Source organism: Bacillus rossius, chromosome 13 (genome assembly GCF_032445375.1).
Source record: "Bacillus rossius redtenbacheri isolate Brsri chromosome 13, Brsri_v3, whole genome shotgun sequence".
Taxonomy (NCBI): domain Eukaryota; kingdom Metazoa; phylum Arthropoda; class Insecta; order Phasmatodea; family Bacillidae; genus Bacillus; species Bacillus rossius.
Genome location: NC_086340.1, coordinates 35,078,844 through 35,094,164, shown reverse-complemented (window position 1 = coordinate 35,094,164; position 15,321 = coordinate 35,078,844). Strand labels below are relative to the sequence as shown.

Genomic DNA, 15,321 nt, shown 5'->3' with positions numbered 1-15,321 from the left:
ATCGCAGAATCACCTAGCCCAGATGGTTGGGGTACAACCCACCGCACTGATCCAGCTGCAAGAGAATATCTGCTTCTGCAGTACGGTATCTCTGTAGCACCTTGCAGAAGGATGCATGCACAGAAAATATTCAGTTCATCTAACATCTACAGACAACAGTACACAGACTGGTTGTGTAAAAACTACTTACGTATTTCTGTAAGTACATATAATTCATCAATTTGCAAAACAACACAAAAAAAACTAACAATGTGAATAAAGAATATATTTACATACTAATTTACAGCAAAAATATAAACACAAAAAAAAATTGTTTAGAGTTTATATACACTTTACCTCTTTCAATAATTGTGCTAACTTTCAAAATTTGTAGTAGTAGTAACGATTTTAAATTATTTATGAATTTCCCCTCTAAACTGTGTTCAAAACAATTTTTTGTATTTATTGTTTGATAAATCTGAAACTAAAATTCACACTAAAAATGGCATTGTTACATCACGAATGAGCATAAATTTTCTACAGATTATAAATACATACTTCAGGAACATATTTTTCCACAAATAGTTTGGAAGAAAACATAATTTACAAATTATTCACATTATAATACAAAAATTAAAACTAAATATTAATACCTGTAAAACTTTAGTACAAGATAGATAAAGCATAATTTGTGTGAAAAAAATATACCAATGCAATTATAACTTTACAAAACATCAAAAAACTTTTTTTTTGAAATTTAAGTTTTATTTATTATTTAAATAAAGTATTTTTAGCAACAAAAACACAACTCCAACACAGTTCTACAAATTCAAGATGCTTGTAACTCGCTATAAAATTTCCCAGAGAGAAGTCATTATGAGATTTCTTAATGGAAAAATGCATTTTAGAAGCCAAAATTTGTGCAACTGAATATTTCAACTCTTAATTACAATATAAGTAATTTATAAACAATGCATAATGTTTAAAATCTCTTTTCTTGGAAATAATTTTTTTTTTTCCATCTACTTTAGAGACTTTCATCCAGGAAAAGCTACAACAAACTGTTGACAGTTCTGGCATCGGTAGAGACAAGATTTCATGGTTGTATTTTTGGGCCTAGTTCATTTTTAAAACAGGAGATTTTGGTGCTTTATTTTTTATGAATTTTGTTTATTCATAAAGATAGCATATTTCTTACCACAAATGACACACAAATGCTTTATGATACTTATTTTACCAAAACCATATCATTTTGACTGATAGATGATAAAATCAGAATAAAAATAAATCTGCAAGTACTTGTTTGAAAAATGTACCAACACCATAATGTCAATATCAGTTACTAATAACAGTTTTAAGATAAAAAATAATAGTATAATCAATTTTTCTAATCTACTTAAAACATACATTTTTGTAAAAACTTCATGCTGAATAAATTACATTAATTGACTTTAATATATTAAATATTACTTTTTGTGTTTAAATTTAAGTTTTGATTAAAAATGCTGATTAACTTAATGATAAGCTGCATTTCAGTGTTTTATGGTATATTAACGTCTATTCTATTGCTTTTCGGTTTTATCGAAATTCACCATATAATCTTGTCCTTAGGCATCTCATGTCAGTGGAGGTATCGAGGTATTGGATATTACGGATGTTATAAAACGTATTTGAACAGCCCTTGTTATGCAGTAGGTGTCAGAATACAGTGAAATTAAGTCACTTAAGTTGCTTAAAAAACTACTTAAAAGCAAGCAAAATTTTTTTTTAATAGTTCAACAAATCCTAAATTTGAAATACTTTGCATATTAATATCAAACAGTATACATTTAATGACCTAAATAGGGGATCTTAGACCCTAATTTGGACTAACAATCCACTTTAACTATGTTTAAGTATACATCTTCATGTCAAAAATAACAAAGAAAGGTTCATAAATATGTATGTACCATTTATGAGCCATTTATAGATATAAATTTGTTTTAATAAGAATGAATAAACTACAATTCCTGATCTGTATTCTGCAATATTTGCTATGTTGTACAAAGAAACATAGGATTTACTTTAAGTTGGTTGAGAAAATGGTATTTGTTTTAAGAAATCCAATCATAAATTCAATTTTCAAGTACTTATAATTATAATTATAATTATAATTACTATACAACATTATTGACTTAACTTCTCATTGAAGCAAATTAGTCTGAATCATCTTGTATATAATAAGCACTTCTTTCCACATCATGCTTGTTTTTTGTAAATTAAAAAAAAATATAAATAAAAATTTGAAAGCAAATATTATTTTTACAAAAAATACCTGAAAACTGGAGAAAATCCTCTATATATAACACCCAAATATTCAAACGATCCTTGAGACATTTTGCACATGAATGGATTAATACCCTACTAAACAATATTAACAAATTAACAACTCTTACCTAATTGCATGGCATAAGTGTAACGGCCTAAAAGTGTCTGGACTTGAGTACTATCTGTACCTGCCGAAACATGCATATCTTTACCTAATGTTTATTTTTATTGGCTTGCACTGACAGGTACTTCAATGACTACAAGTAATAAGAAAGATCCATGAACAGTTGCATACATGCTTGTACAGTCTCTTGCATTGTGTTCCAACACAATGTCTGACTTCAATACTGCAGCAACCCTGCTTAGTAAACGTCAGCTCGAAAACAGTACGTGAGGCATGCACTGACAGATGTCTCTCTCACGCACGCGCGGTAGCTCCGAGCATGTTGGTTCATTCTGAGTCGTTCTCTACTCTTCCCGCCCTCTTCTACACCTGAGTGGCCACGGCCGCAGCCAGGACGGGGTCTAGTTTTGCCAAAGTAATTGGAATTTGAAAGAAAATTGATTGTTACGCTAAAATCCCAGGGAATAGTTAGAACTCTTAACATTCACACTTTGAAATATAAGAAATGATTTGGTTAGATGAAAGAAAACTAAACATTTCAAATTTTTTTTTTTTTTATTGTTTTAATTCATTGTTCCTAGGTCAATTATTTGAATAATTTTCAAAACAAGTCATAAATACATATACAGTTATTTTATTAAATACATGAAACACCCATGTCAAGTTAGTATGAAAGAAATGCTTATAAAAACAGGTGTGCAAATTTTAATTAATAATCAACTACATGAAAACACAATTCATGCCGCTTTTGTGTGTGTGCCCACTAAGGGTAAAAAAAAATCCTTCCAAAATAATACATCTTAAACCTTGTGTAGCTAGGTTAGGTTGCTGTAATTAAGTTATTCTGTCTTAGTTTTTTTTTTTTTTTAAACAAAAAAAACCTTGGAAGGGTTCAGGCGGGACCCCAGGGATCTCCCCACTTGCTATGTCCTTGGACTGGCAAACATCTAGGACTGGCAAGCTTGGCTGATGATCAGCAAACCTAGACACACTTCTTTCTTAGAAGTTTGTTTGCTGCATTTAGTGCGGTAGACTCCAGAGTCGGGCATCCATCGGCACGGAATGCCCGATGGTCCGGCACCGGCAGGGAATGTACGGACTGAAGCCAACTAAGTGAACTTAAGATAAAAACCCATAAACTTTAGCTAAGGCCTAATACACTTTTACAGTGCATACGTAAGTGGTGGTCGGACGTGCTCAGGGCAGTTCGGGAACGCTCATTACTGTACTGTCATTTGTACATATGTACACCTGAGCCTTTAAAATGAACAAAAAAATTAAGTTGGGCTTGTTTATGTGTTAAAATGTGTGTCCTTATGTTCCTAAATAACATGCTGCCAAATAGGCCTGTGAGAAGGTTCAACTAAGCCAAATCAATCAAAGCTCTTTTCAATATTTGATTTGACTTTGCCAGGAAATATGAAATTATTTTTACCTGTAGCTTCAATTGCGATGCAAAGCTTCGTGTCAGATGTAGCTAAAACGATACATCGGTTAAATTCTATATGTATGCAATAAAGTATTCCAGTTTTACACTAGTTATATGTCACTAGTATGAAATTAAAATAAATAGCTGTGACCACATATTTTCATAAAGTTCGTGGTCATAAAATACTTGTTGCTAATGGGAAAACAAAATCTTTTATGATGACTTTTGACTTATATAAACATTTGAGCATGTGAAAAAGTTATAGTTTCAAGTAATATTAAATTTTTTGTGCTGGCAATACTGGACTGCACAATAAAACTATCAAAAAATTGTTTTATTCAAATTTATTTTTTCTGTGGCCATTTTTTGGTGGATCCAATGAGAGGCTTACTACAACAATACTATAGACATTATATATAGTATATATATTTTTTTACAGAAACAACAAAAACTATAGAAACACTTGGAAAGAGCAGTTAATGTATAAAGTGACATTACTTTACAAAAATGTGTCTCTAGATACAGTACATTCCACCTCAACTACACTTTTTGTAATCAACTTCTGAGAAAAACACCCTATCCAAAACTGAGCACCATTTAAGCAAACTTAGACAATAAATTTCATACAATAGCATTTGACTGTATGGAGGAAAGGAGGCCTAGCAAGGCTTTTGAAGTGTTCTGACTAGCCATACACTAATAATGAGATACAGAAAAATATTTGTGGCCCCAGCATTGAACTGCTTATTTGCCAATGGATCTGTCACAAACACAAGATGGATGCATTTGGCGGGTTGCGTAAATTATAAAATCATGCAGTACTTGTATCAGTTACAAATTTCGTAACTAGTAATAAAGAGTGCCATGGAACCTCAATACAAAGTACAGTAAACTCTCGATTATCCGTGTTAATTGGGACCTTCCGATGCCCGGATAATTGAATGCCCATAAGAAAACCCGGATAATCCGTTTCACCACTTAAAAATGGTGTATTTACTGGCAAAAGTGTCTCTTCAGTATAATTCTATGAGTACAAGCAAAGGCTTTGTATACCGTGTCCCAGCTTATTGGACCGTAAACAATACTGGCACTGTGTTGCCGGCATCCTTCTCCTGTCCCCTTTATTGCTACGGGAGGGAGAGCGGCAGCAGTCCCAACTCAGCATCTCCCTCCTCAGCATCTCCCTCCACCCTTTTAAGGACCTATTATCCGGGGTCTACCTCGCGCGGCAAGATATTGTTTCTTGTTAGTTCCGTCTATTAAAATAAGGATGCACTTTACAGTCATAACTACGAGTATGGGATACTACGAGACCTTCGAAGTTACGAGAGTTTTAAAATGCACCGGTAGTTTGACTACGTAAATAGTAATCCTAAACTAATCTGGTTATTACGAGTGCTTCCTTGTTGGCTCTTTCGTAAGAAAGAGTGATTTAAATGGCATCTTCAAACAAGGAAAAATACCGTTAATTGGAAGGGAAAAAAAAGGTCATGCAGTAAACAAAGGCTGCAAAGCGAAAGAGGGCCGTGGCTATGCTGGCGCCGGGGCTGTGGACCATGACTCGCACCTAGCTGTCCAGAAAGAATGATGGCTGTTGTTGGGTGGGGGTTTTTTGGGTGAGGAAGGGGTGTCTGGTGGCGAACAACATGCCTCCTTTCTCTCTCTGTCTCTCTCTCTCGCTTCGCGTTTTCAAGAAGCCCTCCCCCTCCCATTGTGTTACTGGCTGCTTCGGACGGTAGAGGGGAAATTCCTAAACCACCCCCCCGTGTGTGTACGTGTGTATGAGAGCCTTGTTCCTTTTGTGCGTGTGAGACCTCGTTGCGTGCGTGTGCGTGGGTAGATGTTTTCATGCTTTTAGGTTTAGAAGGCCCTGCCACACTGTCTGATCTACTAGCAAACTGCAAAAGTTTTTCTTCACTTTTATTAATGTCTCGCACGGTTTGGATTACAATTTAATATTCCTGTGCTAATTTCGCGGCAGTTTCTCCTTTTCTTAACCTGTCCACAACTTCTAACTTCTCTGCCATTGTCAGCACTTTACGTTTCCTTTTACCAGACATGATTACAAAAACAAATGTGCCTGGAAGAACTGATGTAAATAACTGCGTGAAAAATGCCTCTTCCAGCCGTCAGGAGTGTGGGAAGGTAAAAGAGGTAGAGGGACCTTTTTTTTTTAGCGTGGCGGGGCGCTTGAAAAGAAAATGAAAAAAAAAAAGGGGGGGGAAGTTGAGCCTGAAGCAGCAGTCAAGGGATTCATTTTTGGTTTAAAATGTGACAAATTGACGGGTGAAGGTGGCGGGGGAACGAGGGTCTGAAGGGTCAGCAGTAAAAAAAAAAAAAAGTGCAGTAGCTAACACCCCGTCATTTTTTTCACAACTTCATAAAAAAATCAAGCACGGATAACCCGAAAACCGGATAATCCAGGCCCGGATAATCGAGAGTTTACTGTACTTCACTTTTAAATGAAAATTTATTAACCTCTATAACATGTTTTACAAATAGTTTAGGTTATAGTACTTTCATTACTAAGAACTTCATAGGTACGTTGTAATGAGTTATTGATGTACTGCACTTAATTACAATTTTAAAATTTAATTTTAATTATTTTAACGAAAGCACTGTGTTTGTTGGAGTATCATTATTGTAAACACTCTGGTCAAAATACGTTTTTTTGATTGCACGTTCTTCAACAAACATTCAGACTGACAGCAGAATAATAATGCAAAGTAATCGAAACAAACACAGATGAATGGAGCACATCATTCACCAATGAGTATTACCGTGTTTTCTCGCATAATCGACGCAGATTTTATTCTAAAATCAAGTTTGAAAAGTAGGGGTGCGACCATTGTGCGGAAAAAATTTTTTTGTTAGGTAAAGTTATTCATAAAAACAAAACCCGTTCATGGAAAGTACGTTTATTTAAAAAAAGGCGGAGTATACAAGAGCACGCCAAACAATCTATATTAATAATTCCTTAAACAAAAACATTTCTTCAACTCAAAATAGAAAAACCAAAACTCTAACGCGAACGCAAGCCACTAGAATCTGACGTGAACTAACGTGTCGTAGTACACACTTGCCACGAAAGAATGTGGGCTATCAAATGTAGTTAACTCGGCACCTGATAGAGAGCGCGCGTTGCATCCAATTGGCGAGATATCGATATTCAACTACGTGCGCGCGCTCTATACGGGAAGCAACATAACCAAACATGAATGATGCGCTGGCTACATTTTTATAAGCAGTACGCCGCGGAAACGCACACAATCAGATAAAGAAAATTCCTTTTAAAAACCGTCTTTAAAAGAAAATTTACATGTCAGACAACTTTGTATTTCCGTTTATTAAATAAATAAGTGGTAATGACCGAAATTAAATTTCAGATTTCACCTACACCGCGGCGATGCAGACGATCAGATAAAGGAAATAACTTTTAAAAACGTCTTTATAAGAAAATTTACGCGCCAAACAACGTCGTATTTTTCTGTTGATTTATTAAGTAAGTGGTAATGACCAAATAAATATTAGATTTCTACTTTAAAATACATCGTTTTATACGGAAAAGATACCTACACAAAGCAATCGGCATCTACAAGCGGGACCAAAAACAACATGCGACGTTTACGCAAGAAGTTTTTTTTATCCCAATTTTGACAGCCTAAAATATGGTTGCAACGATTACGCGCGTGCAACGATTCTGCGATAAAACACGGTATGTTAATTTTACAAGATTATTCAGCTGTCAAAGTGTGAACACTCTCCTAGTCTTGAACTCTGTGTACAAATACAACAGTTTTGCTGGCCAAATGCTCAATGTAATGTATCGAGCCAAACATTTTTTCACCATCGAAGCCATGAGAGACGATGGAAGGTGATGAGTAGAAAGTAACAAGATTTTATGGTTTTATTTTTGTCCAATTTCATTTTTAAAAGAGAAGAGTTCAATTTTATTGTATAAAAATTATTCAATAAGAGATGCACGATAAAACAAATTCAATTAATTTTTCTATTCTATGAACTTTTGTACAATTATTTGCCCAGAAATAACGACACTCCTTGAATTTTAAACATTAAACGATTACAATTTTTTTACGATTGGATAAAGTTTCGGTTGAATGCAGCTCTGACTCAGCTCGGGTCACAGCGAGTCCTGCAGCGCGTGCAGGGCCTCCAGCATGTGCAGCGCCAGCTGGTGGTCCCGGTGGCCCTCGGGCAGCAGCCTCACCACATGGTCACAGCGAGTCCTGCAGCGCGTGCAGGGCCTCCAGCATGTGCTGCGCCAGCTGGTGGTCGCGGTGGCCCTCGGGCAGCAGCCTCACCACGTGGTCACAGTGAGTCCTGCAGCGCGTGCAGGGCCTCCAGCATGTGCAGCGCCAGCTGGTGGTCCCGGTGGCCCTCGGGCAGCAGCCTCACCACATGGTCACAGCGAGTCCTGCAGCGCGTGCAGGGCCTCCAGCATGTGCAGCGCCAGCTGGTGGTCCCGGTGGCCCTCGGGCAGCAGCCTCACCACGTGGTCACAGCGAGTCCTGCAGCGCGTGCAGGGCCTCCAGCATGTGCTGCGCCAGCTGGTGGTCGCGGTGGCCCTCGGGCAGCAGCCTCACCACGTGGTCACAGCGAGTCCTGCAGCGCGTGCAGGGCCTCCAGCATGTGCTGCGCCAGCTGGTGGTCGCGGTGGCCCTCGGGCAGCAGCCTCACCACGTGGTCACAGCGAGTCCTGCAGCGCGTGCAGGGCCTCCAGCATGTGTAGCGCCAGCTGGTGGTCCCGGTGGCCCTCGGGCAGCAGCCTCACCACGTGGTCACAGCGAGTCCTGCAGCGCGTGCAGGGCCTCCAGCATGTGCTGCGCCAGCTGGTGGTCGCGGTGGCCCTCGGGCAGCAGCCTCACCACGTGGTCACAGCGAGTCCTGCAGCGCGTGCAGGGCCTCCAGCATGTGCTGCGCCAGCTGGTGGTCGCGGTGGCCCTCGGGCAGCAGCCTCACCACATGGTCACAGCGAGTCCTGCAGCGCGTGCAGGGCCTCCAGCATGTGCTGCGCCAGCTGGTGGTCCCGGTGGCCCTCGGGCAGCAGCCTCACCACGTGGTCACAGCGAGTCCTGCAGCGCGTGCAGGGCCTCCAGCATGTGCTGCGCCAGCTGGTGGTCGCGGTGGCCCTCGGGCAGCAGCCTCACCAAGTGGTCACAGCGAGTCCTGCAGCGCGTGCAGGGCCTCCAGCATGTGCTGCGCCAGCTGGTGGTCGCGGTGGCCCTCGGGCAGCAGCCTCACCACGTGGTCACAGCGAGTCCTGCAGCGCGTGCAGGGCCTCCAGCATGTGCTGCGCCAGCTGGTGGTCGCGGTGGCCCTCGGGCAGCAGCCTCACCACGTGGTCACAGCGAGTCCTGCAGCGCGTGCAGGGCCTCCAGCATGTGCTGCGCCAGCTGGTGGTCGCGGTGGCCCTCGGGCAGCAGCCTCACCACGTGGTCACAGCGAGTCCTGCAGCGCGTGCAGGGCCTCCAGCATGTGCAGCGCCAGCTGGTGGTCCCGGTGGCCCTCGGGCAGCAGCCTCACCACGTGGTCACAGCGAGTCCTGCAGCGCGTGCAGGGCCTCCAGCATGTGCAGCGCCAGCTGGTGGTCCCGGTGGCCCTCGGGCAGCAGCCTCACCACGTGGTCACAGCGAGTCCTGCAGCGCGTGCAGGGCCTCCAGCATGTGCTGCGCCAGCTGGTGGTCGCGGTGGCCCTCGGGCAGCAGCCTCACCACGTGGTCACAGCGAGTCCTGCAGCGCGTGCAGGGCCTCCAGCATGTGCTGCGCCAGCTGGTGGTCTCGGTGGCCCTCGGGCAGCAGCCTCACCACGTGGTCACAGCGAGTCCTGCAGCGCGTGCAGGGCCTCCAGCATGTGCTGCGCCAGCTGGTGGTCGCGGTGGCCCTCGGGCAGCAGCCTCACCACGTGGTCACAGCGAGTCCTGCAGCGCGTGCAGGGCCTCCAGCATGTGCTGCGCCAGCTGGTGGTCGCGGTGGCCCTCGGGCAGCAGCCTCACCACGTGGTCACAGCGAGTCCTGCAGCGCGTGCAGGGCCTCCAGCATGTGCTGCACCAGCTGGTGGTCGCGGTGGCCCTCGGGCAGCAGCCTCACCAAGTGGTCACAGCGAGTCCTGCAGCGCGTGCAGGGCCTCCAGCATGTGCTGCGCCAGCTGGTGGTCGCGGTGGCCCTCGGGCAGCAGCCTCACCAAGTGGTCACAGCGAGTCCTGCAGCGCGTGCAGGGCCTCCAGCATGTGCTGCGCCAGCTGGTGGTCTCGGTGGCCCTCGGGCAGCAGCCTCACCAGGTGGTCACAGCGAGTCCTGCAGCGCGTGCAGGGCCTCCAGCATGTGCTGCGCCAGCTGGTGGTCGCGGTGGCCCTCGGGCAGCAGCCTCACCAAGTGGTCACAGCGAGTCCTGCAGCGCGTGCAGGGCCTCCAGCATGTGCTGCGCCAGCTGGTGGTCTCGGTGGCCCTCGGGCAGCAGCCTCACCATGTGGTCACAGCGAGTCCTGCAGCGCGTGCAGGGCCTCCAGCATGTGCTGCGCCAGCTGGTGGTCTCGGTGGCCCTCGGGCAGCAGCCTCACCACGTGGTCACAGCGAGTCCTGCAGCGCGTGCAGGGCCTCCAGCATGTGCTGCGCCAGCTGGTGGTCGCGGTGGCCCTCGGGCAGCAGCCTCACCACGTGGTCACAGCGAGTCCTGCAGCGCGTGCAGGGCCTCCAGCATGTGCTGCGCCAGCTGGTGGTCGCGGTGGCCCTCGGGCAGCAGCCTCACCACGTGGTCACAGCGAGTCCTGCAGCGCGTGCAGGGCCTCCAGCATGTGCTGCGCCAGCTGGTGGTCTCGGTGGCCCTCGGGCAGCAGCCTCACCAAGTGGTCACAGCGAGTCCTGCAGCGCGTGCAGGGCCTCCAGCATGTGCTGCGCCAGCTGGTGGTCTCGGTGGCCCTCGGGCAGCAGCCTCACCACGTGGTCACAGCGAGTCCTGCAGCGCGTGCAGGGCCTCCAGCATGTGCTGCGCCAGCTGGTGGTCGCGGTGGCCCTCGGGCAGCAGCCTCACCACGTGGTCACAGCGAGTCCTGCAGCGCGTGCAGGGCCTCCAGCATGTGCTGCGCCAGCTGGTGGTCGCGGTGGCCCTCGGGCAGCAGCCTCACCACGTGGCCCAGCAGCTGGGCCGTGTCCGCAAGCGGCCGGCTGTCGCTGTGCAGGGCGCCCTCGTCCTGCCCCCACACACACACAGTGTTCAACAGTTGCAAGTAAGGACGCTGACTACTGGAAATATTGAGCTGATAGTAGTAATCCATTTTTAACAGCGTGACTGGTTCTCTTCCCCCGTATAAATGCAGTACGCTGACGTTATTTGTGACCCCGAACACCTTTTAAACGCATTCTGGTTCAAGACAAATCTTCGGAACCTTACAAGTTCTTTAATTTTCCCAAAGACAACATCAAAGAAAATTATTCTTTGATTTGACTTCAAATTTCTGAAGCACACCCATAATTTATTACAATTTATTTTAAAATAAATACTGTTATTTCAAAAAATCATGCTGAAAAAAAAATTTTCCCTCCCTTTTATAATTCATATTCAATATTTGTAGCAGTTAACACTGATGTTTGTATGTGAAATTTACTTGTCACTAAAAAAATAAACATTTGCACAGGCCTACTGATCCGACGAACGCGAAACGCTCACTGCTTCTCGTAGCACACCACTTACCAAACTCTCCATCCAACTGGACAGCAAAGGACTGAGCTGGGCTATCTTGTGGTGCAGATTTGAAGACGACATGATCATGCGCTTCACTCTCTGCCCGACGATCATGAGCAGCTGGGAGCCAACTGTCGCCGTGTCGCTGACAGCAGGAATTATCTGCACCAACACGCAACATTCACGGCCTAAAACATCTCTTACAAACATGCAAAACCTCTAAATACTTGGCCCTGTCAATCACTCAAATAAGGACATTTCATGAGTGTCTGCTACTTCTATACACAACCTAATAACAACAAATAACAAGAGAAAAGTATACTTCCAAGCAGTAAAATCATTAAATTTTGCTAGTGCCAAAGGTACCCACAAAAAAATTTTTTTTTTGTATTATTTTAAGTCCAGGAAAGGGGGAACCTATAAAACCAGACATAAAATAATATAAATTTTAACTTTTCATATATGACTTTCCTTGATAAAATGTCAGATTCCTCTAAACAAAAATTTTTAAAAAAATTATTTGCTTTCTTGATATACTCAGAACAGTATAAACTCCAGCCAACACAATCCCTTCATCATAAACTTTATTTTTTATTGAAATTCACAAACTTCTTGTAAACAAATTAATAAATCCAATAGTGAAAGTAATGTCAGAAAATATACACATGAGAATAACAAATGATGAAAGATATTTTCACACACTGGGTAACAGCAAGCTGGAGCATAGCATTTTCCTCTCAAACTTGCTTAAGATGTTTCCGCATCATACATTTTCCCACTTATTAAGTTCACAAAATTATTCTCTTGATCACTTTCATATATCCATATGTTAGTTTTTCCCATTAATAATGTTTGCGTTAATAGATGCTTCCCGCATATTACGGTCAGCTTTTCTGGGGGGGAAAAAATTTTTAGCTTTAAATTTTAAATTCTATTTATTGTTAATTTTTTTAAAAAATTAACTTCCTTCCGAACGATAACCAAACAATTTGAACTTGCAGAACACCGTCAAACCCTTTGCCAGATGTCGTATTCTGTTACAAGTGTAATTTTCGACCAATCATCTGCTTGCATTTGCATAGACTGAGAGGCTATTCTATCTGCATGCTTTTTTTTATTATCTGAGTTATAACATGTGACAAATATTCTCCTGAGTACCAACGTCACTTACACTCATCCCACCCAATCATTCACCGCTCACCCATTCTATCAACCCCAACCCATGTACCTCCCCCCCACCTCACCCACCATGTTCAACCCCTATCGTGAATTCAGGTCCGCCTTTTCATCCCTTCAGACCTCCCCGGAAGCCCACCCCACCTCCTCGGCCATTGAAAGGTCAGCTTCGCCACTTATAGTCTTTCCTTCCACCCTGGCAGCTATGCTGCCACATGCAGCATCTGTGCCACCCGGTGGCCGGGTAGAGTCGCAAATTCCATACATCAGCCCCGCCACCACATACCTGCCATTGGCCCCGCAGGTATATCAACCTCAAAATCAACCTCAACCTCAACCAGCCCCACCTCCATCCTCTACCCTAGCACCGAACCCAGTACCTGTATTTTCTACCTCCAATCAAGCAGCTGGAGGCAATTTCTATGCTAAGATTCCACATCCCATGGAGAGGCTCTTAGACAATTTCAAGGAAACCACAGGATTGGAGACCAGGAGTGTAATCGAGTTCCTCAAGCATTTATTCAGAATCAAACAAAAAGCTAATATTCCAGACAGGGAACTGCTGGAAATCATTTTCCCCTTCACACAACCACCCTTGAGCGAGCGAGTTACGCTCGCCATTGAGCAAAATTATTCATTTGACCAATTTCACGAAGACGTACAAAATTTTTTTATTCCAGCCCGTTTGATGACCAACATCAGGCTGGAATGGTACAACAGGCTACAACAAAGAAGTGATGCCTTACCAAATTTCATAGCAGACATCAAACTAGCTGCAAAAATTCTTCGGTTGCGAGTGTCTGAAAACGAGATAGTTTCAAACATCCTTGATGGAATTAATCCGCAGGAAAGATCGCGGGCAGTTTTTCAGTCTCGACCGCAAAACTTTGCCGAGCTTGACCGCCTGTGTATCTCCAACACAAACGTAGAATACGCTGACCACCAGCGAAATCGAGAAGCTAATTCCTACGTCCACAACAACGCACGGACAGGAACAGAAAATAAACAGCAATTTTCTAGTAAACAATTCCAACAAAGGCACAACTCTGAACACTTTGCTAAGCCCCAGTACAGAGATGAGAGCATACCGGTTTGTAGATACTGTAAAAAGTCCGGGCACTACATTGAACAGTGTCGTGCTACAAACTATCTGCCAAATTTTTACTATTCTAAAAATTCAAAAAACGTGTAAATCGCTGGCCAGAAAGAATCCTTTCTGAGCCAGCACACCAAACTACTGTAAGAAATATTTGCTCCCACACAAACGTAAATAATAAATCTGACAGCAACAAATCACAACAACAAAACACAGCTTCCCCAAATCGGTGGAAAAATAAACAAAGAAAACAAAAACACAAAGCAAACAAGAAAGTCAGAATGAACAAAAGAAAACAAACTGATCATAGCAACACTGTTACGCTCAGGTGTAAGAAATGTAACTGTCCTCGCACAACTGACAAACGAACATGTCATAACATTTTTGCCAATCTACCCACAGTTTTGCCCTACGCAAACACAACAATTGGAAAACAAGAAGTCCCAGGTCTAATTGATACTGGATCCGTGCAATCATTTGTGTCAGGCCAGCTGTTCAGGAAATAACAACAGGACCGTTTGACTCAAAAGGTAGAGCCAATAGAAATACAGTGAACAGCTGAACAGCCTTTGAAAGTAAATCGCATTGTCCTTGTCAAAGTAAAAATCGACTTGTTTTCTTGGACTTTCCCATTCTTAGTAGCAGATGATTTAGCCACAGATTTAATTTTTGGTTCAGATTTCATTGTTAAAACCGGCATGATAATTGATTTGAAAGCACGAAAATTTCACTTCAAATTTAACAACCAAGTTTTTGTTTCTTTTGTGTCACCTGACGCAAAATGTCAGAGCAATGTAAATGCCATTCACGCAGATGCTAAAGGTGAAAACAACATTTCGCTAACCCACCTTAACTCCGAACATAGACAAGAAATATAAAAGTTATGGAGGAACTTTCCCGACGTTTTGAGTGAAAAATTAGGACGCACCCATCTCACACAATATGAAATTAAGCTTTTGGACAAAACCCCAGTTAGGTGTCATCCTTATCAATTATTAGGACCTAAAATGCAGATAATGCGGGATCACTTACAGAATTTGTTAGACAAAGATGTCGTCGAACCTTCAACCTCCATTTTCGCCTCCCCGGCATTTTTGGTACCCAAAGATAAAGGTCAAAGTCACCGCATGATGGTCGATTTTCGCCGTGTCAACCGTCAAATTGAAGTAGAAATGACACCATTACCAGATCTAAATTCGGCTTGTCACTGGTTTAGTAAAGCCAAATTTTTCAGTGTGTTTGACCTCAACTCGGCCTATCATCAAATACCACTAACTCCAGAGTCAAAACACATCACAGGTTTCTGCGTTCCGTGGAATCTCTACCAATACAAAGTAGTACCTTTTGGTCTAGCCACAGGCGCACAAGTGTTAACACGCCTTCTAGACCAAATTTTCGGCAACCTGAAATTCAAATTCGTTTTTAATTATCTTGATGACGTCGTCATTTATTCAGAAACTTTTGAAGAACATATTGCTCATTTGCAAGAAGTTCTTGAGCGACTACGTAAA

The 15,321-nt window shown here is 43.1% G+C and overlaps 1 protein-coding gene across 2 annotated transcripts in view; it reads right to left on the bottom strand.

The window, feature by feature from the left end:
• Nucleotides 1–2,953: 2,953 nt before the first annotated feature.
• LOC134538445 (rab3 GTPase-activating protein non-catalytic subunit) overlaps nucleotides 2,954–15,321 on the bottom strand; it is a 154,922-nt gene continuing 142,554 nt past the window's right edge. For both annotated transcript variants that reach the window (XM_063379772.1, XM_063379773.1), the window contains exons 24-25: nucleotides 11,548–11,700; nucleotides 2,954–11,047 (exon numbers count right to left, since the gene is read on the bottom strand). In XM_063379772.1, coding sequence (XP_063235842.1) covers nucleotides 10,895–11,047; nucleotides 11,548–11,700 — 306 coding nt within the window. In that variant the 3' untranslated portion in view covers nucleotides 2,954–10,894. The remainder of the gene's footprint in view (nucleotides 11,048–11,547; nucleotides 11,701–15,321) is intronic.